At 49.6% G+C, this 26,547-nt stretch overlaps 2 protein-coding genes across 24 annotated transcripts in view; one reads left to right on the forward strand and one right to left on the reverse strand.

Annotated features, from left to right (window-relative positions):
* The window catches only part of PKIG (cAMP-dependent protein kinase inhibitor gamma), a 98,678-nt gene extending 84,048 nt beyond the window's left edge, over positions 1-14,630 (forward strand). For 9 of the 16 annotated variants that reach the window (XM_008995980.5, XM_078371738.1, XM_078371740.1 and 6 more), the window contains 2 exons: positions 10,382-10,555; positions 13,876-14,630. In XM_008995980.5, the coding sequence (XP_008994228.1) occupies positions 10,405-10,555; positions 13,876-13,955 (231 nt within the window). In that variant the 5' untranslated portion in view covers positions 10,382-10,404 and the 3' untranslated portion in view covers positions 13,956-14,630. Of the gene's footprint in view, positions 1-3,209; positions 3,325-10,381; positions 10,556-13,875 lie in introns of all 16 variants that reach the window. The other 7 variants (XM_054255400.2, XM_078371743.1, XM_078371741.1 and 4 more) reach the window with 1 other exon arrangement.
* A 467-nt stretch (positions 14,631-15,097) lies between these two features.
* Positions 15,098-26,547, reverse strand: part of ADA (adenosine deaminase) — a 34,632-nt gene continuing 23,182 nt past the window's right edge. Inside the window, exons 3-12 of one of the 8 annotated variants that reach the window (XM_078371735.1) lie at positions 26,102-26,221; positions 21,760-21,903; positions 20,919-21,034; positions 19,544-19,671; positions 18,453-18,515; positions 18,270-18,371; positions 18,029-18,093; positions 16,581-16,710; positions 15,835-15,937; positions 15,098-15,423 (exon numbers count right to left, since the gene is read on the reverse strand). In XM_078371735.1, coding sequence (XP_078227861.1) covers positions 15,410-15,423; positions 15,835-15,937; positions 16,581-16,710; positions 18,029-18,093; positions 18,270-18,371; positions 18,453-18,515; positions 19,544-19,671; positions 20,919-21,034; positions 21,760-21,903; positions 26,102-26,221 — 985 coding nt within the window. In that variant the 3' untranslated portion in view covers positions 15,098-15,409. Of the gene's footprint in view, positions 15,424-15,834; positions 15,938-16,580; positions 16,711-18,028; positions 18,094-18,269; positions 18,516-19,543; positions 19,672-20,918; positions 21,035-21,759; positions 21,904-26,101; positions 26,225-26,547 lie in introns of all 8 variants that reach the window. The other 7 variants (XM_078371734.1, XM_008995983.4, XM_002747638.6 and 4 more) reach the window with 7 other exon arrangements.

Here is a 26,547-nt window from a genome sequence, read left to right on the forward strand (position 1 = left end):
GTAAATGGATCTGCCTGATTTTTTTTTTTTAATCATTGAAGGTTTCTGAGCTGGGTGTGAGGATGAGCCAACTGATGTTTGGGAATGTCCCCCCTTGAAGTAAAGGACAGAGAGCTTGAGGATGAATTGGGGGTGGGGGGGGGACAAGGCGAGGAATAAGTGAGAAGACTGGAGGCAGAAAAACAAATTGGGGAAGGTTGGAATAGACCGAATAGAGATGATGAAGCCTAACCGAAGCCATGATTATTGCATGGAAAAAATGGGAGGATGGACCTGAAGTGCTGAAGAGAGAAAATAAATGAACCTGGGTAATTGAGCTTTAAGGTGCAGGATGGCTTTTTAAAGAGAGGAAGAAGTCAGGCATGTGTTAATGGTAATAAGCTTTTGACTTGCATAATTGATTATGGAGGTGGCTGTTGACTAAGAGAATGAATGAGAGACAGTCCTGGAGGAGGGAGAGCATAATTCTGTTCATATCCTCTGGGTGGGTTCAGCCAGATGTCTGCAGCTCAGCAGTGAGAGGACTGACATTGAAATGAATGGAAGATAATGTCATGAGAGAGGATGAGACGCGTAGAACAATTAGAGGAAACAGTAGATGAGAGTAAAGGATGGAATTAAGGGGGTATACAAGTAGTCAAGGTGTTATACTAGGAGAGTGTAAAAGAGCATTCTAAGAAGTTGAAGGCAGTTGCTTTATTGCCTAAGCCTCAGTTTCCTCATTTCTAAAATGAAGATTAGAATAGTGCCTGTTCCTTGTGCTTAGGGTTACATGAGAGAAGACATGGAAGGCACTTAACTTTGCCCATCAGCAGTAGAACTCATGCAGTAATTCATCGTTCATTCCGTAGTAAGAGTCAAGCACCAGCACATGCCAGGCATTGGGTCAGCCCTTTGGAGTACACGGAGGAACAAAAGGGAAGTCTGAGTGCTTGACCTCGTAGGAGAGGAATTGTGAAAGAAAAAAGACTAAGTGTCAATAAAAATGTGATTTCCACCTATATTCAGGTGCCAGATATTACTGTATACATTTAGTGCAGTCCTGATAAATACAAGAGAATTTGGGGGACAAGTTAAATAACGATTTTTTTTTCTTTTAACCCAAAAGTTCTTCTAGAGACAAATGACTATTAAACTCATAAGAAAACAGACTAGTAAAAACAGCCAGAAAAAAAAAATCTAAAGTCAAAAAAGATTTGAGCCATGAGAAAAAAACCTACAGTTATTTTTTTTAATTTAAAGCTGAAGTAATAGAAAACATGTTACTAGTACATGAGTAGCTAGATCAGTTGAAGAGATTCAAAGATTCGGAAACAGACCCTCATGTACGTAACAATGATAGCTTTTCAAATCAGTGAGGAAATGATGGATTACTCCACAAATGATTTCAGATAGGTAAAATGAAGGTGGCTCTGTAACTCATAGCTTATTACAAATAAGTTCTAGATCAATCAAAGATTTAAATATGAAAAGTGAAGCCATAAAAGTACTAGAGGCCAGGCATGGTGGCTTATACCTATAATCCCAGCATTTTGGGAGGCTCAGGCAGGAATATCACTTGAGCCCAGGAGATGAAGACCAGCCTGGGCAACATAGTGAGACCCCATCTCTTAAACAAAATTATCTGGGCATGTTGGCATGTACCTGTAGTCCCAGCTACTCAGGAAGCTAAGGTAAGAGGATCCCTTGAACCCAAGAGTTCAAGGTTGCAGTGAGCTAAGTGATACCACTGCACTCCAGCCTGGGTGACAGAATGAGACTGTCTCAAAAAACCAAGTACCAAAAATAAACAAGGGGGTTTCTTTACTAATCTTAGAGTGGGGAAGACATTTCTAATTATATTCCAAAGCCCAGAAACCATAAAATAAAATGTAGATTAATTTTACTAATGAATATAAAAAATGTGTGTGGGGAGAAGTGCTAAAAATAGTCAAAGTACAAATGACAAGTAAAAAATACTAGTAACTACTAATGAGACAAAAGACTAATTGCCTTAATATATTAAGAGCTCCGACAAATCATTAAGAAAAAGACCTAAAATCCATTAGAGATGGGCAAAGGGATGTGAAGAAACAGTAAACAGAAAAAGAGATGCACATGGGAAGAGGCTCAGGTTCACTCCTAGGAGCAGTAGGAACTAAAACAATCAGGCACTATGTTTAAAATCACCTTTTAGATTAGGAACAAAACAGCATCAAGAAGACTCTGGTGAAACAAAATGCTCATCTCATAAACCTACTGGGAATTGCTATAGTTTGAATGTGTTCACTCCAAAATGCCAATGTGATAATGTTAAAAGGTAGGGTATTTAAGAGGTGATTCCATCACGAGGGTGCCTTCCTTGTAAATGGGATTAGCTGCCTTTATAAAAGAGCTGGAGGCCAGGCACCGTGGCTCATGCCTGTAATCCCAGCACTTTTGGGAGGCCGAGGTAGCCGGACCACCTCTAAGACCAGCCTGTCCAACATCGTGAAACCTCGTCTCTCCTAAAAACACAAACATTAGCAAGTCTGTAATTCCAGCTACTTGGGAGGCTGAGGCAGGAGAATTGCTTGAAGTCGGGAGGAGGAGGTTGCAGTGACCCCTGGCTGTGCCCACTGCATTCCAGCATGGGCGACAGAGTGAGACTCCACTCACACATAAATAAATAAATAAAAGCGCTTGAGAGAGTGAGTTTGACCCTTTGTGCCTTTCTGCCATTTGCCCTATGAGGACACAGTGTTCACAGTGCTGCCTTGGAAGCAGAGAGTAGGCCTCACCACAGGCTGGCACCTTGATCTTGGACTTCGCAGTCTCCAGAACTGTGTGAAATAAATTTCTGTTCTTTAGAAATTACTCAGACTTATTTTGTTGTAGCAGCACAAAATGGACTGAGAGACAGGAAGTAACTTCTCTGGGAAGAATTTTGCAATACCTATCATAATAAAAAAGTCCTTTGAGGTGGCAATTACACATTTATGGAAACAACCCTCAGGCCCTTCAATAGGGAAGTAATTAAATGAATATACAACGAGACAACAGAATATCTTGTGGACAATAAAAGGAATAATTTAGTTATTACTTTGGGTTTATTTTCAGTGTCTTGATATAATCAATGCTGTAGTGGCTTCAGAGTGATCTACAGTTGTTTCCAAGGCGTGTGTGTGTGTGTGTGTGTGTGTGTGTGTGTGTGTATGTATGTACTGAAATAGTCTTACTTGGTCACCCAGGCTGGAGTGCAGTGGTGTAATCTCAGCTCACTGCAGACTCTGCCTCCCCGGTTCAAGCGATTCTCCTGCCTCAGCCTCCTGAATAGCTGGGACTACAGGTGTGCACTACACCCAGGTAATTTTTGTATTTTTAGTAGAGATGGGGTTTCACCATGTTGGCCAGGCTGGTCGTAACTCCTGACCTCAAGCAGTCCACCTGCCTCGGCCTCCCACAGCCAAGACATATTTTTAAATGAAAAAAAGGCAAGATGGAAAACAAAATTTTATTTTAAATAAAGGAAAAAGGAAGGGAAGGAGAAAAAGAGGGAACATGTATACTGTATAGATTTTTGTCTGGAAGGACACCAGAATATGCTTGCCTTGGGGAGGGTGTCTGGATAGGATGGGAAGGAGACTACGCTCTTATCTCTGTCCTTTTGTACCTTTTGAATTTTAGACCACACACAACACATAATCTAATTTTGACAAAGTGAATGTGTTCACTATAAAAAAGAAAATATAACCGATTTAAAAATCTTATAAAAATATTAATGTAGGTAATTATATCAGATTATTTTTCATTTAACTATATGTGAACATTTTCTCATGTCTTTAAAAAATGTTCACAAATGTAATTTTAATGCCTGAATGGGATTTCATTTAGATATAAATTAGTTAAATATGTATATATTAATAATTCTCCGTTGTCCGTTTAGGACATTTGACATGTCCATTTAGGAACTCATTTTGGTGTCCTTAGTTTCCTGCTATTTACAAGTAATACTGTGGGCCGGATGCAGTGACTCCGGGCTGTAATCCCAAAACTTTGGAAGTCCAAGGCAGGAGGATCACTTGGTTAACATAATGAGATTCCCATCTCAAAAAAAAAAAAAAAAAAAAAAATTAGGCATGGTATAGTCCCAGCTACCCAGGAGGCTGAAGCAGCAGGATGGCTTGAGCCCAGGAGGTTGAGGCTGCAGTGAGCCATGACTGTAGTTCTACACTCCAGCCTGGGTGACAGCAAGACCCTGTCTCAAAAAAAATAATCATACTGTGACGAACATCTTTGTACACTTTATCTTCATGGACATCTTAGATTATTTTCTTAGAATAGATTATTGTAAACTGATTTAGTAGCTCAAAGATATGAAAAAAGTTGAGGTTTCTGGATACACACTGTCAAGTCACTGCCCGAGGAGGTCCTGGCGGTTTACACCTGAGAATAACCATTTTCTGACATGCTTTCCAACTCTCAGGATTCTTTATTTCCCCATTTACTGTTGACTTTATTATTATTTTTAAAAATTTTTATTTCGTTGAGTCAGAGTTTTGCTCTTGTTGCCCAGGCTGAAGTGCAATGGCGCAATCTCAGCTCACCGCAACCTCTGCCTCCCAGATTCAAGCAATTCTCCTGCCTCAGCTTCCCAAGTAGCTGGGACTACAGGCACATGCCATCACGCCCAGCTAATTTTAAAAATATTTTTAGTGGAGACGGGGTTTCACCATGTTGGCCAGGATGGTCTCAATCTTCTGAGCTTGTGATCCGCCTGCCTTGGCCTCCCAAAGTGCTAGGATTATAGGCGTGAGCCACTGTGACCGGCCTGCTGTTGACTTTAAAGATGAGACAGTGAGTGACGAATACAAATGTAGGAGAAAAGTGAAATTATGTGTTTCTGCTTTGGATTGGAGAGCTCCCCAGACCGGTCTTCAGAATTGCTGTTCCCTGAGGGGATAGGGTAGCCGGAGGATGTTGGCCCAGTTGATGTTTTCTAGGATTGGGCTTTGAGTGTGGCACTTGCTGTCTCCGTGTCCTGAGGGTCATGTCCTGCACTGGGCAGCTTGTAACATCAGATGGCAAGCGTGAGATCAAAGCACCAGGAGACATTCCAGCTGGAAGCTGGCCTTTCAGATGGAGCCTGTAACTCCATCCCATGGTGTCAGTTCCTAGGACAAGAACACCTGCACAGTCCTTCACAGGGCATGGAGGCCTTTCTCACCACTCCCAAGAAGGAACTGCTTCTCCTCCCCACGGAGGGGGTGGGGCAGGCACTGGGGGAGAAAACGGATAGATACAAACTCTCTTTCCTTTAGAGGCCTGAGTGAAATCCAGCGAGTGTGCACGGAGCGCCTGCTGTTCACCAGGTGTTGGGGGAGAATCAGGGAATGGCACAGCTGGAGCCTGTTGGCTCAGCTACCCGGATTAGGTTTCAGCTGGACATGGGAGAAATCCATACAAAATTCCTGTTCCCGTGGAGCTGACATTCTAACTGAGGAAAAGAGCTGAGGACTTGGAGGCTCCAGGAGCCGGCGTGGCCTGCTCAGCATTTGTCCCTCCCCAGAGCAGTGGGTTTCAGGTGGGGCTGAGGCCTTTCTGAGCTGTTGCTCTAAACCAGCCCCACTCACCTCAGAGGACAGCTGTGGCCACTGAGTGCATGATGTGTGTGAAAACACCGGCACCTGGTCCGTGGTACCTTTCTTAATGCAGGAATAATTTCGGCATCATTTTTATCCTGTTATTACTGTTATTATCATAAGCCATTTCTCTGTCCTGAATCACCGAGCAGTTTTCCCAGAGGGAGAGGACAGGAGTGAACCTCTGTGATCTGCAGAAGGAGCCACCTCTGGAACTTCTGAGAATTCTTTTAGTCAAGGAGGAGGCGGAACATGACTAGGGCAGTGCTCAAGGCCACTAGGAAGATAGGCAGGGCGCGCCATCTGCTGCAGCCAGGGGGAATTGCTGTGGACAGTGTCCTGGCCTCCTCTATTTTATACAAGGGAAACGAAGGCCCGAAGAAAGGCAGGGTCTTGCCCAGGGTTTGGTGGCAGAGCTTGGGTTTAAGGTCACGTGTCTCATTCTTTGCTCTTTCTACCATGGGACACCTCCCTGTCTCAGGTATCTGATCTTTGAGTGCCCCTAATTCATTCTTTAGGTGTCTCCTCTGATCTAGGTGTTGGGGGGGATGTGGGCCCAGCCCTCCATACTGATCCTCTTCTCCTCTCCTCTCTCAATTGCTCTTTCTTCCCCACCCACACACACCCTCCATACTGATCCTCCTCTCCTCTCTCTCTCTCTCTCTCTTTCTCTCTCTCTCTCTCTCTCTCTCACACACACACACACACACACACACACACACACACACACACACACTAGGTGTTGTCGGGGGATATGGGCCCAACCCTCCATAATGATCTTCCTCTTCTCTCTCTCTCTCTCACACAAACACACACACACACCCCTCTACAGCACTTACTGGCTCAGTCCCACCCTAGTTGCTTTCTGGGTACTTCCTGCCAATGTCAGCTACCTTATAAAAGCCTTGCATAATAATTTGGGTTTATAAAAACTTCAACCATTGAAAAAAATATAGACTTAGAAAATGAAAGTTCCCCTTAATCACAAACAACCACAATTGACAAGGTTGATACATGTTTTTTCAGATTTTTTTTCTTATGTCTGCTGTCTTTCCCCACAGGAACTGAGTTTTATTTTTGGTGTTTTGCAACCTCCATTTTTCAATTGCCAGTTTATCTCAGACATCGTCTTATGTCAGTACAGGTCCATCTGGCACATTTCTTACTTTATTATTATTTTTTTACTGACGTGTCATTGTACATATTTGTGGGGTACAACTTGATGTTTTGATACATATATGTTGTATAATAATCAAATTGGGGCAGTTAGCTTATCCATTATCCCGTGCATTTATAATTTCTTTCTGATGAGAATATTCAAAGCCTCTCTAGTTATTTTGTAATATAGAATGCTTTATCTTGCCCAGGCTGCAGTGGCATAATTTCAGCTCACTGCAAACTCGACCTCCTGGGTTCGAGTGATTCTCCTGTCTCAGCCTCTAGAGTAACTAGGATTACAGATGTGTGCCACCACACCTAATTTTATATTTTGAGTAGAAGCAGGGTTTCACCATGTTGGCCAGGCTGGTCTTGAACTCCTGACCTCAGGTGATCCACCCACTTTGACCTCCCAAAGTGCTGGGATTATAGATGTGAGCCACTTCACCCGGCCTAGAATACCTTATTGTTAACCATCGCCATACTGTGCAATAGAACAGGAACTTATTTGTCCTATCTAACTGTAACTATGTACCTGTTGACCAACTTTCCATCCTTTTCTCTCCTCTTCCCTCTCTATTCTCTGATAACCACTGTTCTCTGTTTCTATAATACTTTCTTTTAAAGATTCCATATATGAATAAAATCATGCATATTTGTCTTTCTGTATCTGGCTTATTTCACTTTATGTCCTCCAAGTTTATTCATGGTGTCCCAAATGACAATTTCATTCTTTTTTATGGCTAAATGGTATTCCTTTGCATATACATACATTTTCTGTATCCATTCACTCATGTTGGACATTTGGGTTGATTCCATGTCTTGGCTGGTATAAATAGTCCTCCAGTAAACATAGGAGGCAGATGTCTTCTTGACATACCAATGTCATTCCTTTGGATATATACCTAGTAGTGGGATTGTTGGATTATCTGGTAGTTCTGTTTTTAATTTTCTCAGAAACCCTCCATACTGTTTTCCATAGTGGCTGTATGGCACGTTTCTTCTTTTTTTCTTTTGAGATGGAGTCTTGCTCTGTCACCCAGGCTGGAGTGCAGTGGCGCAATCTCAGCTCACTGCAACCTCTGCCTCCCAGGTTCAAGTGATTCTCCTGCCTCAGCCTCCCAACTAGCTGGGATTACAGGCTCACACCACCATGCCAGTCTAATTTTTGTGTTTTTAGTAGAGACGGGGTTTTACCATGTTGGCTAGGCTGGTCTCAAACTCCTGACCTCAGGTGGTCCACCCACCTCGGCCTCCCAAAGTGCTGGGATTACAGGCATGAGCTACCACACCCTGCCCAGCAAGTTTCTTTTTTATGAATACTTCATAATTCACACAATGCCTAACCTCCTGGTGGACATTTGGGTGGTTTCCTATAGGTTGCTATTACTGACCAGGTGCAATAGACATCCTCACACTGTAGAAAACACTGGGCATTTGCCTGAGTGGGTCTAGAACTAGGATTTGCTGGGCCCACCCCACTGGACTGTGAACTCCTCAAGTCAGACCAGTGCTTAGACCACCCCTCCCACTTCCTAATTCAGGTCTGTCAGGTAGCCAGAGTTCATACAGTGACTGCTTCTTAATTGCCTTCAGAAAACCATAGGCACTCAATGAGAGAGATGCTAGTATCCCCTTAGCAAATTAACCTTTTATTAATATAGTAGCGGTACTTCTTGTTGCCTAGAGTACAGATAGACAACCTGTGTGCTACTGGTGGGAATATAAATAAAAACAGTACTGACTTTATAAGTCTTTCTGCCAATTTTTTGTCATAAATACCACTGTGCCATTTGGGAAAGCAACTTGGAAGTGTGTCAGAAGTCTAAAAATTCCTTCACCCTTCCCTTTAGCACAGCAATTCTAGGCATATACTCTCAGGAAATAGGGATGGGCACAGAGACTTACATAAAGGCCCCGTGCCGTATATGGTGGTAGAAAACTGGAAAGTACCTCCATGTTCATTTCTGGAGGACTGATCCTAGAGTAAATCATGGCCCATCCAAGTATGCTGGCACAAAACCCATGTGGAGGGAGCCTTAGCGACATGTTCTAAAGCATCCCAGAGAGTAGGCTATAAAACACAACATAAAGTATGGCCCCAAATCATTTCTGAATCTCTGTGGCTCTTTATATATGTGGCCTCTTCTCTCTCTAGGCTGTGTTACCAACCACTAGGGCTGTTAACTGCCATCTCTGTAGTAAGAACTACTAATTTCATATCTTTCCTCCCACTCCACCTCTCTTCTGAGCTCCAGCCTTCTCATTCCATGTACCTAAGGCTCTACCTCTCCCCTTGGAGGGCTCACAGGCATATCAGCGCCACTGTGGCCAAATAGGACTTTATGCCCCCAAATATTCCTCCTCTGTTCTTATTCATGTCAGCAAACCACACATCTGTTCACCTTTATTCACATCAATTACCCAGCAGTCCAACACTACATCTTGCTAGTTTGATTTCCAAGTTACATCTAGAATCCCCACCACCACCTTCCTCCACCCACCATCTTGGCGTCTGAACTTCTGCAGAAGCCTCCTAACTTGCCCCTTCCCAGCACGCTCTGCCTGAACGCTGGAGTCATCTTTGAAAATGCACAGCTGCTCCTTCATGACCTGGCCTAAAGCCCCTCAGGGACCAAGTTCCAGATGTGGTCTGGCCCCTGCCTACCTCAGCAGTGTCCTTGTTGTCATTGTCCCTCTTCTGCCATACTCCTGCCTGCTGGCTCTTTGTTTTTCCAAGCCCCCATGCCTGCCTTCCTCGGAACCTGCACACATGCTCTTCCCCTCTCTTTAATGCTCTTTCCCTCACTCTTCATCTACATGAAGCCTTGTCATCCTTGGTTCTCAACTAAAATGTCACTTCGTGACCCTCAGCCTTGGCCAAGCCCTAGTGATCACGCCAGCAGCCTGCATTCTCCCTTGAAACCCTGCACACCAAGGCCAGGTCTTAGGTCTAAGGTGATTTTATGCCACCTGTGGTAGATGGTAAGCTCTGTGAGGTCAGAGACCATGGCCAACCTCTTCATAGCGGCATCTGCAGTCTATGGCCAGTGCCTGGCATGTGGTATGGATAAATGTATATACATGTTTGTCAATAATTTTACTTAAAGAAAAGTATGAGCCGGGCACAGTGGCTCACACCTATAATCCCAGCACTTTGGGAGGCCGAGGCAGGTGGATCACGAGGTCAAGAGATAGAGACCATCTTGGTCAACAAGGTGAAACCCCATCTCTACTAAAAATACAAAAATTAGCTGGGCATGGTGGTGCGCGCCTGTAGTCCCAGCTACTCGGGAGGCTGAGGTAGGAGAATTGCTTGAACTCAGGAGGTGGAGGTTGCGGTGAGCCGAGATCACACCATTGCACTCCAGCCTGGGTAACAAAAGGGAAACTCCATCTCAAAAAAGTCTGAACCCATGTTCTTCAAAATGTTGATGGTGGTTGTCTGGGTGTGGAATTATGAGTAACTTGTTCTTTGTACTTTTCTGTGCTTTTTGCTTTGTTTTCATTGAGAGGCAATAACTGTCATTTTGACAGAAGCCACCTGTGCTGGGGAACTGGAGCTGTCCTCTGTGCAGAATGCATCTGGACTTATCTCTGCCCCCTGCCTCCTGTCCCCACAGGCTTGAGGAGCGATGCGACAGGCATGATGGAGGTCGAGTCCTCCTACTCGGACTTCATCTCCTGTGACCGGACAGGCCGTCGGAATGCGGTCCCCGACATCCAGGGAGACTCAGAGGCTGTGAGCGTGAGGAAGCTGGCTGGAGACATGGGCGAGCTAGCACTTGAGGGGGCAGGTAAGAGCCAGCAGGTCCTTGGCATTCCTGCATGCCAGAGGCCCTCTGCCCAGCCCCGGGCTGGCCTCCAAGTCCTAGACTGCCCACACTTTCCTAGAGAAGAAACCGCATTTAAATCAGGCCTGTCCCATGGCCAGTGACTGAGTCCAGCAGTCTCTAGATTGGAAGATGTTTGAGTCTCAGACTCCAAGGACTTTCTGGCCGGGCATCCAGGGCTCTTCCTGTCCCCCTGCCCCCTAATCCACCCATAAGTCCTGTCAGTTCTCCTCCAAGGTACATCCCAGGTCCTTCCACTTCTCGCCACCCCCACAGCCATAGCTGGCTCTGGCCACTCACAGCTCTCACCTGGCTGACTATAGCGGCCTCCCCGCTGGCCTGCCTGCACCCATTTCTGCCCTTCCTGTTTAGCTCGATGCAGCAGCTGGCAGCCCTCGTTTAAACCATTCTGTCTTCATGCTTCTGCCAAAAAATTCCCGCGTGTGTCACTTAGTGAAGCTAAGCTTGTCACAGTGCCCTGGGGCAGTCCTGCTGTAGGCCGGGCCCTGCCCGAGTCTCACCTGATGATGCCACTTCTCTCCCTGCCACCCTCCAGCTACATCCACCTTTGGTCTGTTTCTCAGTCAAGCCTCTCCAGGGGCCTTTTCTGACTGCTAGATCACCCTTTCCCAATCACGTGACCCTCACCACTCTCTGACAAGGTCTCATGTGGCCAAATGTGAGTGCCAGGAGAGCAGAGGCCTTGTGTTCTGTTTGGCGCACAGGAGGTGCTTGGTAACCACAGACTGAATGACAAAAGGAAACAGCATCCACACACCCAAGTACTGACTGGGACACCCCCGCCCTCCCTCCACTACCCAGAGAACCCCTTGGCTCAAGTCCACGGTCAGCCTGGGACTTTCCTTGGGAAGCTTCCCTGACCCTTGCACTGGCTGAGGCCTTTTCCCTCCTGCTCCTGCAGCACCACAGAGGATGTGTGTCTCATCACAGCACAGCTGTCAGGCTGCGTCTGTTCCCCCGGGGCTGTCCTTGGAGGGTCACAGCCTACCTTTCCCTGGGGAGCTCCAGTCTTCTTGGGCCTCACTGGCCAGAAGTGAACTAAAAGTACGGAACAGAGAAGGCTTTGCAGGGGCATGGACCAGCCCTCTCATGTTATAGATGGACAAACTGAGGCCAGAGAAGTTGGGGGACTTGCTCAGGGCCACCAGGAAGTTAACATAGAATGAGAATCTGGCCACCTTGCGAGTCCCCAGCACCTGTCAACGGAACCTCATCCCCCAAGCCTTCCCTGTTCCGTGGTCTGTTAGTCCTCCTCTGTCAGGTGGCCCAGGCAGAACCTCCACGGGGCTCACCCTGCTCACCTCTCCAGCCTCAACTCTCATTAACCAGAGTAAAGTACTTTGATCGCTCAGAAGCCCCTGTGGGCCTTCACATACTGCTCCTCTGTTTGCTTCTCCCTCGCTCCCCTTGCCTGGCTGACCTCTCTTCATTCTCAGAGACCCAGGCATCTGCTCAGCTGAGAAGCCTTCCCTGACCGCAGGTGCCCCTGCCAGACACCTCCATGATCGGTCTCCATGAGCCCATTGAGCATAGTGCCCTGCTCTAGATGGAGCTTCTTCAGCACAGGCTCTGTGTCCTGTGCCCTCAGTGCCAAGTCAATGGCTGTTCATTGACTGACTGAATGACCAGCATGTCCAGCTGCCACACTGGGCACACTGCCCTGGGCTGTGTCTCAAGGCTTCTGTGTCCTCACCCTCAGCTCTCGTGAACTTGTTTCTGTCTCCCTCTACACCTCAGCAGTTGGAGCTGCTGGCCCATGTGCCTAGGCCTTCCTAACAACTGTTTTCCCTGACTCAGATTCCCTACAGTGGGGTTCCTCTGCGTACATGACGTTTGCCTGCCAGGGTGATTGACATTTAAAAAGGGGAGCTGAGGAAACGAAACACTCATGGTGGTGTCCAGGCAAGAGCAACTGGCCAGGGAGCCTTCCAGGAGGCCACAGTGAGCAGTTCTGTTTCCACGGGCAGGGCTGTGGGCCAGGCTCAGTCCAGCAGATTCTTCAAGGCAGGGGGAGTACAGAGTTCCAGGTGCTGCCCCACTGGGAATAAGAGCAGGCTTCCCAGGATAGGGTACTGAGCTACCACCCACTTCCTAGCTTGCTGCAGGGCACAGTGAGGCAGTGCTGATGACGCCAGGCCTCTGTAAACCTTCAGGGATGCTGCTTATTGGAAGAGGTGACATTTGGTAGAAGAGGTATTGGCCTTGGTGGCAAGCAGGGCTCTCCACCCTTGATCCAGGCAAATCAGCTCACCTTGCTGAGCCTCGGTTTTCTTGTGCATATCATGACCCTCATTATACCTCCATGTTACTGTGTGCATTGCAAGAAAAAGTGCCCATCTGTCTGCAGACCCTGGAGCTAGGCATAGGGTGGTGGTTCTCCTGGTCCTGTGAAGGGCTTAGCCTGAAGGATGCAAAGGTGTGGTCTGTTTGGGCTGGATTTGAACTCAGTCTGTCAGTGAGCTTGCACAGTGTCACTGGGGTTTAAGAATGCACTACTGATAGAACTCTGCTCACATGCCAGGCCCCATGTGGGGGCACCTTGTGAAAAAGATTATGTTTATCATGAAGCCTGAGGAGGAGGGCATGGAGACTGGGGGCCTGGGTGTGAGTTTGGTATTTCCCTCATCCTGCACAGCTGGTACAGTGGGTGGTAGGGGCTGCCTGAACCACCTTGCACAGTGGGGCTCAACGGAAGCTGAGAGTGGCGATCCGGCTTGTACCCTGCCTCCCTGGGGAGGTGCTCCCCCTCTGTGAGCCTGCTGCTGTCCTTCAGGCTGCCAAGGTGTCCGGCAGGACGGGTTTGGGGAGGGGTCCCAGCACATACCCCATGCTGCACAGTTGGCAGCCACAGGCCTAATGCAGGCCACACCCTAGCACTCCCTGAGCTGGCCTGGTTCAGGGCTCTTTACTGTCTTAGAAGAACAGCTGCCATTTGCTGAGCACCTGTTACACTCTGGGGACTTAACATTTGGCCTCCCCCTCTGGGAACCTGCACAAATAAAATGACCTTCAAGATGCTTTAAGCACCCATCCAAAATGGCCCTCAATTGACTTTTAATTATACTAACAGCACATGCATTTCCATGTAAAAAGATGTTACAGACCAGGGCAAAGTCCCATTGGTCACTACCACCCCAGTCCAGCTCCTGTCTTGCTCCCCAGGGCATATCCATTGTGATTGATTTGGCTGGGCCCTTTTACACCCCCTTCTGTGCTTTACTTTGTGTATATGTGCCCAAGAAAAACCTTTCTCTCCTCTCCAGAAGGACAGGTGGAGGGAAGTGCCCAAGACAAGGAAGCCGGCAACCAGCCCCAGAGCAGCGATGGGACCACCTCGTCTTGAGTCTGATCTCGTCCAAGTAGGCTGGACGAGATACCTTCTGTCCCCTCCCAGAGGGGGAACCCTGGCACTGGCCCAGCAGCCTCTTCTCTGAGCCCCATGTCCCAGATAAATCAGGCCAGACTGAGAAGGCTCCCAAGAGGCCTCTGTGGCCTCCACTCCGGGAAAGCCCTCTGCCCACACCCACAGGCTCCACATTCCCACCACCTTCTCACTGTTCCCAGGTACACTTTCAAGACACTGTAACCACAAATGTTATTTATTGAGCTGGTGCCGGGACTTGGGCAGGGCCCTGCCCTACAGTGAGCAGCCCATGTAGGAACGTTCCTCTCGCGAGCAGCCTGGGCAGGGTCCCTGTCCCAACACCAACACCTCCTTTCCAACCCCAACCTTCTGGGTCAAGACCTTCTTGTCCCTTTTTTAGAAATCACTTTTAAACTTTTTAAAAATTTTAAACCTTTTTTCAGCAGAGACAGAGAGAGCTGACAATCCACATTTTTTTAAGCCATTTTAACTAAACTCTCATTGTCTGTGCAGCTCTGAGGTTCCCTCATGGAGCTTCACAGATCCATTTTTAGGAAAGGGATTTGGGCTCAAAACTATTTGACCACCTCTGCCCTTTCTACCAGGATAAGTGACACCTAGGACCCAGGAAATAAATGCTGATGATTTGTGTGACTGGTTTAAGATTATTTCTCCTTAAAGCAGCAAAAACAGCGTTGGGCCTTATTTTCCCTGAGTCCACAATTAGCCGACTTGCCCCAGGCTTCTGGAGGGTAAGATTCTGAGACGATGCGGCGCTCCACAGAGGCCAGCACCACTCCGAGGCCCAGTGTCTGATGAGCCCTCTTCCATCTTGTCTGCTGTCACCCCAGCTGCCAGTTTTAGGAACTCAAAAGCAAGGTTTACTCCTTAAATTCTAGAATTAGGAGGGGCTCAGAGTTGAGGGAATGTTTGAGCAGACAACCAGAGAAGCCTTGTTTCTTCTGGAAGGAGGACAGTCTCTGGACCCCTCTTGGCCCACAGCATTAGCAGCTCTGGCCTAGCATTCACAGCCTTCCCTGGGCTCAAGCCCTGCTACTGAGCAGGCTGACCTAGCTCCTTCCATTCTCACCCTGCCCAAGACCAAATTACATGCCACCTGCTGCATGACACCAGCCATGGGCTTCTTTATTGAGCACCAGCTTTTCAGTACAAGTTGCCACAGAAGGAGGGGTTTAGATTCAACCATACCCGTGTGCAAGGGTGCTGATCCCTGTCCAGGGCACATGATCAGAGAAGTGATGCAGCCATGCCGAGGTACACGTGTATGCAGAAATGGACACACAGGCTTCAGGAGCATCAGTAACTGACCATCGAGATCATGGTCTTCTTGGAAGGAATACATTTAAGAATGTTGCTCAGCACCACAGAGCTAGGGTGACTCCGCAGGGTGAAGGCTTGGAGGAGTGGCGTCCTCAGTGGTGCTGCCCTGCTCGTTGGTTCAGAGAAGCAGAAAAATCAGGCAACTTGCAGTACCCAGGATGTTGTAAAAATCATAGGACACCAGAACCAGAAAAGAACTTCCTACTGATGGCAGGGATGCCATGCCAGGACCACAGTGGTAGAAAGGAGCAGAACAAGCCTGGGCCCGACTCCCTGCCCTTGGCTTTGGGCAGCCATGGCGATGTCCCAAGATCCCCAGATCTTTGGGACTGGGCTTCAGAAAGTCCCCCCTTCAAACAGCCTCTCAAGAAGTTATATGGAAAACAAGCCAATCTAATGAGACCCTGCTCCCGGCCAGGGCCCAGAAACCAGGGAGTCATCACAGCTTCTTGGCGCTGCCCAAGAAAGGAAGAGCATCTTGCTAGAAGTCCCACAGAAAGCCCAGATAGGAACCTACCTGCAGAGGCTGAAGGTGTCATCCCATAGGCTTTATAGAGGAGGTCAAGAAGCTCCCTCTTCTCATCTTCTGGGAGGAAACTGGACTTGGCTGCATTGATGTTCTGGAAGGGCCAGAATCCAGACAACATGGAATCAGAGAACAAAGAAGGCAGCTCTTGCAATGTAGTGATAGTCCATCCTCTTCACTGAACATGGGCAGGTATGCTTATAGGGGAGGGATTTGTCCACTGTCACACAGCAGCAAATGCCAGAGTGGAGACCATGGGGTCCTGTTTTTAATGTGTCATTATGTGATAAAGGGCTGCGAGAAGGAAGTTGGGGAAACCTTTGAGACGGGGTGGCATGGAGGGGGGCAGAAATACCCCAAAGACACCTGCAGGAACAGACTCAGCCTGGGATCTAAGAACAACCTGAAGAGAGCACGCAAGACTTCATCGCTGGATGACTTTCACCCAGAAAGACATGTGACTTTCACCCAGAAAGACACACCTTTCTGGGGAGATGGTTGTCAGTTTTCATTGGATTCTTTAAAGGTACTCAACCCAAGCAAAGGATCAAAAACCTGGTCCTAGGTCAGGACATCAACCCAAAGATGTCTTCTCTGTAAGTGTCTAGGTTGGGCTTGTCTTGGACTGTTCAGGCAAACTTGCTCCCTCTCCCCAAAGGTTCCAGGCCCTCGGCAGGACCTGTAAATCTCATACTCCCAAACCTTAGTCAAGGCCAGTATGGCTCACACCCACTCACCAGCCTCTTAAACTCCTCTTCAGTAAAGCCCATGTCCCGTTTGGTCATCTGGTAATCAGTGTCCAGGGTGGACTTGAAGATGAGTGGGTCATCTGTGTTGAGTGAGTAGTTAGCCTGGTCATTTCTGAGACTGCAGGAGGGGAAGGGGAGAGAACGATCCTCCTTTTACTCTTACATAGTCAGAGCACATTGATGTGCACCCGCCTTTGATCCTCACAGCAGCCTCAAACAGATCTGAAAGAGCTGATCCTTGGGCAGAGGGGGAAATAAATTCAGAGAACTCAGGTGACTTGTCCATGACTTGCCCAAGGCTATGTAACCGGAAACTCCAGACTCCAACCCATCCTGCAGACCAGAGCTGGGCAAAGGCAGCAGAGGGGCCAGACGTGAGAACCATGCAGAATGATGACCAGTGGTGGTGGGGGGAGGAAGCCAAAAAAGTAGCATCCTCCTCCAGCTGCCACCCTCTCTAACCTTCCCCTCTGCACCCTACCCTGCCTTTTCCTCAGTCCCACTGGGAGTGGGCTATTCCAACATACCACGGAAGCTGTTCTTAGCACGATCCCTGACCATCATCTTATATTTAATGATCTTTCCTAGCTCTGACCATAATTGACTCCTATAGCAGAATTTAACAATGCTGACTCTTTCTTGAAACTGTTTCCCTAGATTTCTCTGACACCACACTTTGGACTTTCCTCCTACTTGTCTCTTTTGCTGGTCCCTTAAATATCATTGTCCTTCTGGGTTCTATCCTAGGCCCTCTTGCTATACCACCTCCTGGGGCTACTGCTCCTTCAACCACCATATCTGTGCAGATGACTCCTGGATCTTTTTCCAGCCCATGGTGTACCCACATGCCTCCAAGAACCTCCACAGGTGCCACATGTTCCTAAGGCAAGCCTCAAGACCCCCTTGTCTTCAGAACATCAGAGCCCAAGCCCCTCCTCTTCTCATAAGCTTGGCAGATGGATCAGTGCTGGCCTGATATTACTCCTAGGGGTTGGCCCTGGTTAGACTACAGATGGGAGCCAGGGAGGATGGAACAGACCCTCCAGTGGAAAGCTTTAAGATGGCATTCAGGGGAATGCCCAGGGGTGCCAAGTACAGAAAACATACTGGCAGGAGAGATTCCTGCTTCCTACGTGATGCCCAGGAGGCGGAGTTGGGGGAATTGGAAGTGTGGAAGCTTTCCTCAGAGCAGCAGAGCATTCTGCTGCAGCTGAATGAGCTGTAAGGCCCCAGCTCTGCTGGTTAATCCCAGTCAAGCCACAGCACATCTGGCTTTGGATTCCTCGTCTGTAAGATGAGGACAGCAATGCCTGCTTCCCAGGGCGTCAAAGAGATTTCATAGCTAAGAGACCCGGCGTGGGCTGATGCCTGTTTCCTACAGTTTCCTCCCTCTTTGGCCTTCCTGGAACATAACTGAATAGGGGACCAGAGCTCACCGAACGACTGCATGCTCCGTGTCCGGCTTCCAGGCACCAGTGAGGTAGCTGGACCAGGGGCATATCTGGAAGAGCAGGTGTGTGGCTGGCAGGGATGGCCCAGGCCATGCTGATCCCTCCCCCCCATGTCTGGGCCTGGGGCCACCCCTTTAGCTCCAGGGACCCACCCTGCTTTCTGCCTCTCTATACAGGAAGTAGGGACAGCCGGGGATGGTTCCTCCCCATTCCCTGGCCCGCTCACCTCGAAGTGCATGTTTGCCTGCCGCAGCCTGTCATAAAGGGCCTGGTCTTCCAGGGTGCGGTAGCCATGTCCCAGCCGCTCTGTCTTGAGTATGTCCACAGCCTGTAGAGAAGCAGAATGGAGCCAAGTATGGGAGGAAACAGGAAGGACCCCATGGCCAGCCCAGGTCCTCACCTCTTTTACCACTTTGGCTGAGCCCACCTCCCCGGCGTGGACAGTACGGTGAATGCCGCTCTTCAGAGCCTCCTGGAAGGGGTAGAGCCAGGTCAGGTCATGGGTGCCCTAGAGGGAGGGCCCCTGCAGGCCCTGCCTTGACCACGCTGTGGAGCTTGAACCATCCCACAGTCAGGCTGCCTCCTTCAACAGCATGGGGAAACCTGTCTTTTACCCCCCAAGTCTTTAAGTGGTGGCTGTCACTTATTAGCCAGTTACCATGTGTCAGGCAGTATATGAAGTGACTTGTGTACATTATCTAATATTCACAACTATTACCTCACCCATTTTACGATGGGGGACTGAAGCTCAGGTGAGTCAACATGACTACGGTCAGACAGGAAGTGTGGAACCAAGGTGAGCCCGGGCAGTGGGACTCCAGAACCCTGACCCTTCACCACCATGGTGCTCCCCTTCCACAGGAAGCACATTCATCATTAGGCTGGAAGGGGCTTTTGAGATATCGGCTCTAACTCAGTCATCCCAATAGAAGAACCAGAGGCCCAGAGAAGACAGTCTTGCCCAGGGTCTTGCTTAGATCACAGCTAGAAGCAGGCTCAAACAGGACTCCCAACACCAAGTGAGGCTTTTTTCTCTTTCCTTTCTTTTTCTTTCCCTCCCTCCCTTCTTTTCTTTCTTTCTTTTTTTTTTTTTTTTTTGAGACAGGGTCTCCCACTGTCACCCAGTGCAGTGGCATAATCACAGCTCACTGCAGCTTCGACTTCCTGAACTCAAGCAGTTCTCCCACCTCAGCCTCCCAAGTAGCTGGGACACACCACCATACCTAATTTTTTTATATTTGCAGAGATGGGGTCTCACTATGTTGCCCTGACTGGTCTCAAACTCCTGTGCTCAAGCAATCCTCCTCCCTCAGCCTTCCAAAGTGCTGGGATTATAAGCATGAACCACCATTCCTGGCCTGGGGGACTTCCAGTTTCATGCCTTAAGACACACTTCAGAATTCAGGAGACCCCATGCTCCCTGGTTCTTGTGATTTCTCCCAACGGTGGGAGGCAAGCTCACCCAGGGCCAGCCTCTCCATTCCCTCTCACAGGACCCACCTCGTAGGCCTGGACATGTCCAGAGAAGAGGCTGCTTCCTTGGATGGTCTCGTCTCCAGCCAGGTCAATGGCCACCACGGTCTGCTGCTGGTACTTCTTACACAGCTCCACCACCTCAGGGGACCAGTCTGTGGGCAAGGTGCCCACCCAGGCTCTATGATCAGCACCATGGAGAGACCTCCCTGCCCACCTACCTGCTGTCCTACCCAACCCCCCCACCACCTGCCTGCTGTCCTACCCAACCCCCCCACCACCCCCCCATGGGAGACCAACACATAACAGAGCTCAGTGTCTTCAAATCCTGTGCTACGTCCTAACCACATGGCCTGCGGAAAACTGCTATGTAGCGCCTCAGTTTCCACCCTTTTCAGAAAGAACACTGCCAGCTACTGCACAGGGTCGTGGCAAGGCTTTGCCGAGGCCATGTGTGTAAAGCACCACCGACAGGGTCTGAGCTCAGTAAATGACACACAGACCCTTCTCTCACCTGTGTTTCCAACAGTGCTCATGGTAGGCTTACTCCCATGCGCAGATGAGGAAATGAAGGACGGTGTAACTTGTCGTCTAAGACAGAACTTGTGAGTACTATGAGGCATATTGCTAATGTATTATTTACTCTTAATAAAGTTATTACAAAGTGTTTAAAAAAGAATGAACACAGGCTTTGGAACTAGATGTCCCTGGATGCAAATCCAGGGTTCATGCCTTCCAAGAGGCTGCACCTCACTCCCCCTCAATTTCCTCATCTGTCAAATGGGAATAAGCAATGGTAGTTCTACTATACAGCCTGCTGTAAGGATTAGAGGAGATGCGTGCAGGTAGCTTTGGTTCTCACTAATCCTGGGGGTAAAGGAATGAGGTAAGTGTGATCATCTCCTTATGACAGTGCACAACTGAGGTGTCTCAGTGCACAACCAGAGTTGGTGTGACCTGCCCAAAGTCACACAGTGAGGCTGTGCACCACGAGGCACAAACTTGAGATCAGAAATCTGGGAAATCAGACCTATTCATGATTTCTGTGGCCCAGACAGGATGGGGCCTGGTCCACGGGGTCTCAAGGGAGGAACATGGGCTGATTAGAATCTGGCCTAGATTTTTGTTTTCAATAGTTGACCTCCTATTTGGTGTTGAGTTTCCAGCAGGGTGGCTATAAAGGCATGGCATCCCTGGAGAGAAAAGTATGTCTCTAGGAAGTTCTGAGCCTGCCTAGGAGGTCTCCAGTCATTTCAGGAAGCCCCGAGTTCCTGACAGTGGGCTCCAGGGGACACCATGGGGGTGTGGGGCACAGGGGAGGTCAGGTCATGGGGGTGCTAGGCCAGGAGGTCAGGACCAGGGTCAGGCGGGCAGCCCTGGGCAGGGCGGTGATCCTACTCACTGGGCTCGTGGCGCATGCAGCACAGGATGGACCGGGTCTTGACCCCGAAGTCTCGCTCCCCCTCCTGCAGGCCCTGGCCCACTAGGGCCACCACCTCGTCTGGGGTGAGGTCCCCTCTGTGTGGGGAGAGGAGTAGGGATGGGCCTGAGGCAAAGGGAAGGCCAAAGGGCAGCTTTGGGACTGGGACAGAGGAGGAAGAGGAGGCTCTGGGGAGGACCCTCATCCCGCACTGACCCACTGCCTCAGAGGAAAGACTGGCAGAGACACCCCCAAGCCCTAGCATGTCCCTTCTGGCCCTTATAGCATCTGGGTGCCCCTCGATCTTAGTGGGAGGTGTGTGGTGTCCACACAGCCCTCCTCACCCCCATAGGGAGAGCATTGCTAAGCTTGGGACTGGCATGACGTTCACTCTCTATATGTGTCAGAATCATGGCTCAGAAAATGGGGCAGGGTGGTTCTGTGATACCACTTAGGGATCTGTGGGGGTCCAGGCAGGGGGCTGGAAATGGGCCAGACTCACTCCAGTTATGAAGTTAGAGCAGGACCTTTAGAAGTTGCTGGCTAAGCAGGTTAACATTCCTGGACAGCAGGCCTGTGGCCAGAGCTGTGGGTTGCAAGACACAGCCAAACACTTGTGCCCAAGGTAAGAGTACAATTCCAAAGCGAGATTGGAACCACGTCTCTTGTGACAGTTAAACCCATCTTTCTGAGCCCATGGACCAGACTAGGGGCAGGGGCAAGAGCAAGGTCTTGCTTGGGTCAGGGACCAGCAGTTTGCCCTACCAGACTCAGGGCCTCCCAGCCACACCCTCAGCACTGCTCTTCCTGGGCCATCACTCACTCAGCCTGGTTCCAGGGGATTGGCTCCACTTTGGAGTTGGCCAGCAGGTGCGGGCTATAGCGCACCTCCACGTACACCACGCCCTCTTTGGCCTTTGTCTCTACAAACTCATAGGCAATCCTTTTGATAGCCTCCCGGCAGCCCCTGGGAAGGGAAGAAAGGCGTTGGAAACAACATTCCCTAAGTCTCTTGGGAGCTCTGGGAGCAAATGACGTCCCCAAACCTTGGCAGATGATTAAACCCACTTCTGGCCCTTCCTCATCCCCCAGACCCAAGCTCTGGGCATCCACTGGATAAGATCCCAGACACTGGGCAAGTCCTATGAGCTCTACTTCGGAAGTGCGTTACAGTTCTCACCCTTCTGTCCTGGCTTGAATCATGCCATCTCTAACTGGCCTCCCTGTCTCCATGCTGGCCTCTGTCATCCTGTTTTTCACCCAGCACCTGAGACAATCTTTTAAGAAGGTAAATCAAAGCATATCACTTCTCCCCTCCAAGCCCCAATAGCTTCCTGCCACAGAGAATGAAATTGCAACTCCCAGATCCCACCCAAAGGCATGCATCCTCCAGGCCTCGACAGCCTCCCCTACCTTCCTTCTCGCTCATTCCCCGAGGCCACCAGAGCCTTCTTTCTATCTAAGGACAGTCAAGCTTGTTGCCACTCCAGGCCTTTGCGTCTGCAGGCCTGCTCTTCCCTGATACTGTCCCACACTGTGTCTCTCTCCAGTCCCCTGGTTTAGAGCCAGCTCAAGCTTCACCTCCTCAGAGAGGCCTTCCCTGACCACTTTATCTTTTTATGGAGATAGAGTCTTGCTCTGTTGCTCAGGCTGGAGTCAGTGGCGCAATTTCAGCTCACTGCAACCTCTGCCTCTCAGGTTCAAGTGATTCTCGTGCCTCAGCCTCTGTAGCTGGGATTATAGACGCACACCAACATACCCAGCTAATATTTGTATTTTTAGTAGAGATAGGGTTTCGCTATGTTGGCCAGGCTGGTCTCGAACTCCTGAGCTCAGGTGATCTACCCAACCCGTCTCAGCCTCCCAAAGTGCTGGGATTATAGACGTGAGCCACCGCGCCCAGCCAGACTGCCTTATCCTTTTTTTTTTTTTTTTTTTTTTGAGACAGAGTCTTGCTCTGTTGACCAGGCTGGAGTGCAGTGGTATGATCTCAGCTCACCGCAACCTCTGCCTCCTGGGTTCAAGTGATTCTCCTATCTCAGCCTCCCAAGTAGCTGGGAATACAGGTGCGTGCCACCACGCCTGACTAATTTTTATATTTTTAGTAGAGATGGGTTTTCACCGTCTTAGCCATGCTGGTCTCAATCTCCTGACCTCGTGATCTGCCTGCCTCAGCCTCCTAAAGTGCTGGGATTACATGCATGAGCCACCGGGTACGCCCGGCCCAGACCGCCTTAAAATGACCCCTCCACCATTCTCTGGGGCTTTTACTCCCAGGTCCTTATCACCACTCAGCACTGTGTGTCATATGACTTCTCAGCCAGTTTGCAGTATCTCCTACTAGAATGCAGTCTCCATGTGGCAAGGACTCCTCTGTCTTGTCACAGCTGTGACCTCTCAGCTAAGGACCGTGCCTAGGACAGAGTAGCCAAATATTTGTTGGTGATGGAGATAAGGCTGGCAGGGAAGAGAAGTAAGAGAAAAGGACACAGCTGGACAAGTCCAGAGGGACGCTTGGATGGGGGGACACCCAGGATATAGTCATGGACTTGAACCCTTGTACCCACACCTATCTGCTGTGTGGCCCCTGCTTAGTCACCCTCTGTCACGTACATCAAAGAGTTATTGTGGGGACAAAGGAATCAAACTTCTTCAACCCCTCCCAGGCATGGAGCAGAGCAGACACATGCTCAAACATTTTGGTTTTGATTACTGCGTCTTTGCTCCAGAAGCAAGGCACTAATTGGCCTGTCAGGGCCACTGTGTTGATTACATGACGGTGGACTCGGTGAAGAGTGAAAATGAAGTGGTTACTAGAATTCGTGAGGGAGACACACAGTACCGGGAGGGCCCAGCACGGGAAGAAAGTGCCCTGCCCCAGGGCAGAGCAGCCACTCTCAGAAGAAGGCGTCATGTGAAGTTCTCGAATCTCCAGGATGAGGATGGAGGCCGGGTGTGGTGACTTACACCTGTAATCCCAGCACTTTGGGAGGCTGAGGTGGGTGGATCACTTGAGGTCAGGAGTTCGAGATCAGCCTGGCAAACATGGTAAAACCCCATCTCTACTAAAAATACAAAATAATGAGCAGGGCATGATGGTGGGTGCCTGTAATCCCAGCTACCTGGGAGGCAGAAGCAGGAGAATCCCTTAAACTGGGAGGTGAAGGTTGCAGTGAGCCGAGATAGTGCCATTGCACTCCAGCCTGGGAGACAGAGCAAGACACTGTCTCAATGAATGAATGAATGCATCATTGAATTTCTCTGTAGCACTTGCCCATACCCCTTCTGGGCCTTTTCAGTACCTAGCAATGCTCCCCAGTGACTCCAGACAGGAAAAAAGAAAAAGCCTTTGAGAGAATCTTCGTGCCTCTTCCCGCCCCCATCTCACATTCAGGCCTCCCCTCTGCTCACAATACAAGGCCCTAAACTAAGAGATAGATGGGCCAGTTTCAAGCCCTATATTGTTTTTGACCCTGTGTCTTCCTGGGCCTCAGTTTACTTCTACCAGAGGGCTCGAACTTCATCCAACATCTGTGGATGGTGGCAAGGAAGTCAGGGGAGGTCAAGCCCGAAAGGCCAGGCAGCTTCAGATGAGACAGTGGCTGACAGCCTGCCCAGCGCAGGCCTTCAGGGATGGGACTCTTCTGTTTCAAGGATAGAGAGGTAGAACCTGCCTGTAGGGTGGCGTGTCCCCATGACATGCCTCAGTGTGTACAGAAGCTCCACCTACACGTGTGTCTCACTGTGGCAGTGTCTCTAGGAGACACATCAGGTACCCCAGGGAGGCAGCATGGGTGCGCCTGTGCATCTGCCCACCAGGGCCAAGGATAAGGGCAGTCGGTACCTTCCAGGCTGAGCGCAAAGGCTTCTGCACCACATCTTCTGCACCCTGCACACATCTTCCTTCCCCAGGACTCCTCATTTCTGTCCCAGCCAGTGGCCTCCATCTGTCTCAAAGACTTGGTTCACCGGTCTCCAACAATCTGTACTTGGCCCAGCCTCCAAACCATCCCTGCATCGAGCTCTCTGGACGAGATCACACACCCTCTCCGTTCCTCAAGGCCCAGCCTGCTTTTCCTCTTCCAGGAAGCCTTCCCCAAGTGCCCCCGGCCCCTCTACCTTTCCCCCTCCTGAGCTCCTGCAGCAGTGACTGCCAAGGCCAAACTCTTGCCTGCCTCATGCCAGGAAGCTTAAAGTGGCACTAGGGCAAGTATCTGGGCTTCACCCCTTGCCAGCTGCATGGTCCTGGGTGAGCTCTGTTACTTCCCTGAGCCTCCATTTCCTCATCTGCAAACGAAGATTGTGTCTACCTTATAGGACCGTTGACAGCTACAAAAGGTGAGTGTCATGCTGGAGATATTCTGCGGTTAAGAAATGGAAGCCATGACAGCTGATCTAACAGTGCCTGTCAGTAAAGGTTGCCGTTTTCTTCAAAGCAAGAGGGGGCGGCCTGAGGACAGTGCTGGGCCTGGTCCAACTCCAGCCTGTGAGGCAGGAAGATCACAAGCCCTAGTGTAGAGATGAGGGAAATGAGGCCCAGAAAGGGTAATTTTATCCAATGTCATAGTTATTTTGTGAAAGTCTAATACTAGGATCTGTTTTCTTTCTTCCTTCCTTTCTTCCTTTGAGACAGAGCCTCACTCTGTGGCCCAGGCTGGAGTGCAATGGCATGATCTCGACTTACTGCAACCTCTGCCTCCCAGGTTCAAGAGATTCTCCTGCCTCAGCCTCCCAAGTAGCTGGGATTACAGGCATGCACCACCATGCCTGGCTAATTTTTTTATTTTTAGTAGAGACAGAGTTTCACCATGTTGGCCAGGCTGGTCTCCAGCTCCTGACCTCAAGTGATCCTCCTGCCTTGGCCTCCCAAAGTGCTGGGATTACAGGCATGAGCCACCACGCCTGGCCAGATCTGTGTTCTTAACTCTTATATTCTGCCATTTGTCTGTAGAAGCTAAAGCAATTTCAGCCTATCACATGCACATCTCAGAAGGCAAGACTGAAGCCTAAAGGCACTGGAGAGACTCACTAAGTGTATACAATGGTGAGAAAGCCAGTCAGGGTCCCAGAGCTCCTTCTCCGGCCCCCACAGGCTGAGGGACAGGCCTGGTCCTAGTCATAGGAATTGATGCTGCCCCAGGACCTGCAGGTTGGGGGCAACTCACGCGATAGCTGGCATGTAGTACTCAAACTTGGCCAGGAAGCCTGGGAGGGAGAGCGGCTTGTCCATGCCGATGATGTTCTGTAGCCCCTCTGCTGTGTTAGCTGGGAGGGTGATCCCTCTCCTCCTGGAAACAAAACAGTGACTAGTAGACCAACCCGGGGCAGGATCCAACCAGCCTGATAGTCCAGATGGAGCAAACTCAGGAGCACCAGCCTCCTTGCAGGACCACAGCAGGAGACATGGGGATCTCCCAGTCCAGCTGTTCCCATTGACCAGATGGGGAAACTGAGAACCAGGACCAGAATTCTTCCAGCACCCTCTGCCCCAAATGCACAAGTCAGCAAATCTCTTGAACTCCCGACCTCAGGTGATCCGCCCACCTTGGCCTCCAAAGTGCTTGGATTACAGGCATGAGCCACTGCGCCCAGCCACAAGTCAGCAAATCTC

The sequence above is a fragment of the Callithrix jacchus genome, chromosome 5 (genome assembly GCF_049354715.1).
Source record: "Callithrix jacchus isolate 240 chromosome 5, calJac240_pri, whole genome shotgun sequence".
Lineage (NCBI taxonomy): Eukaryota > Metazoa > Chordata > Mammalia > Primates > Cebidae > Callithrix > Callithrix jacchus.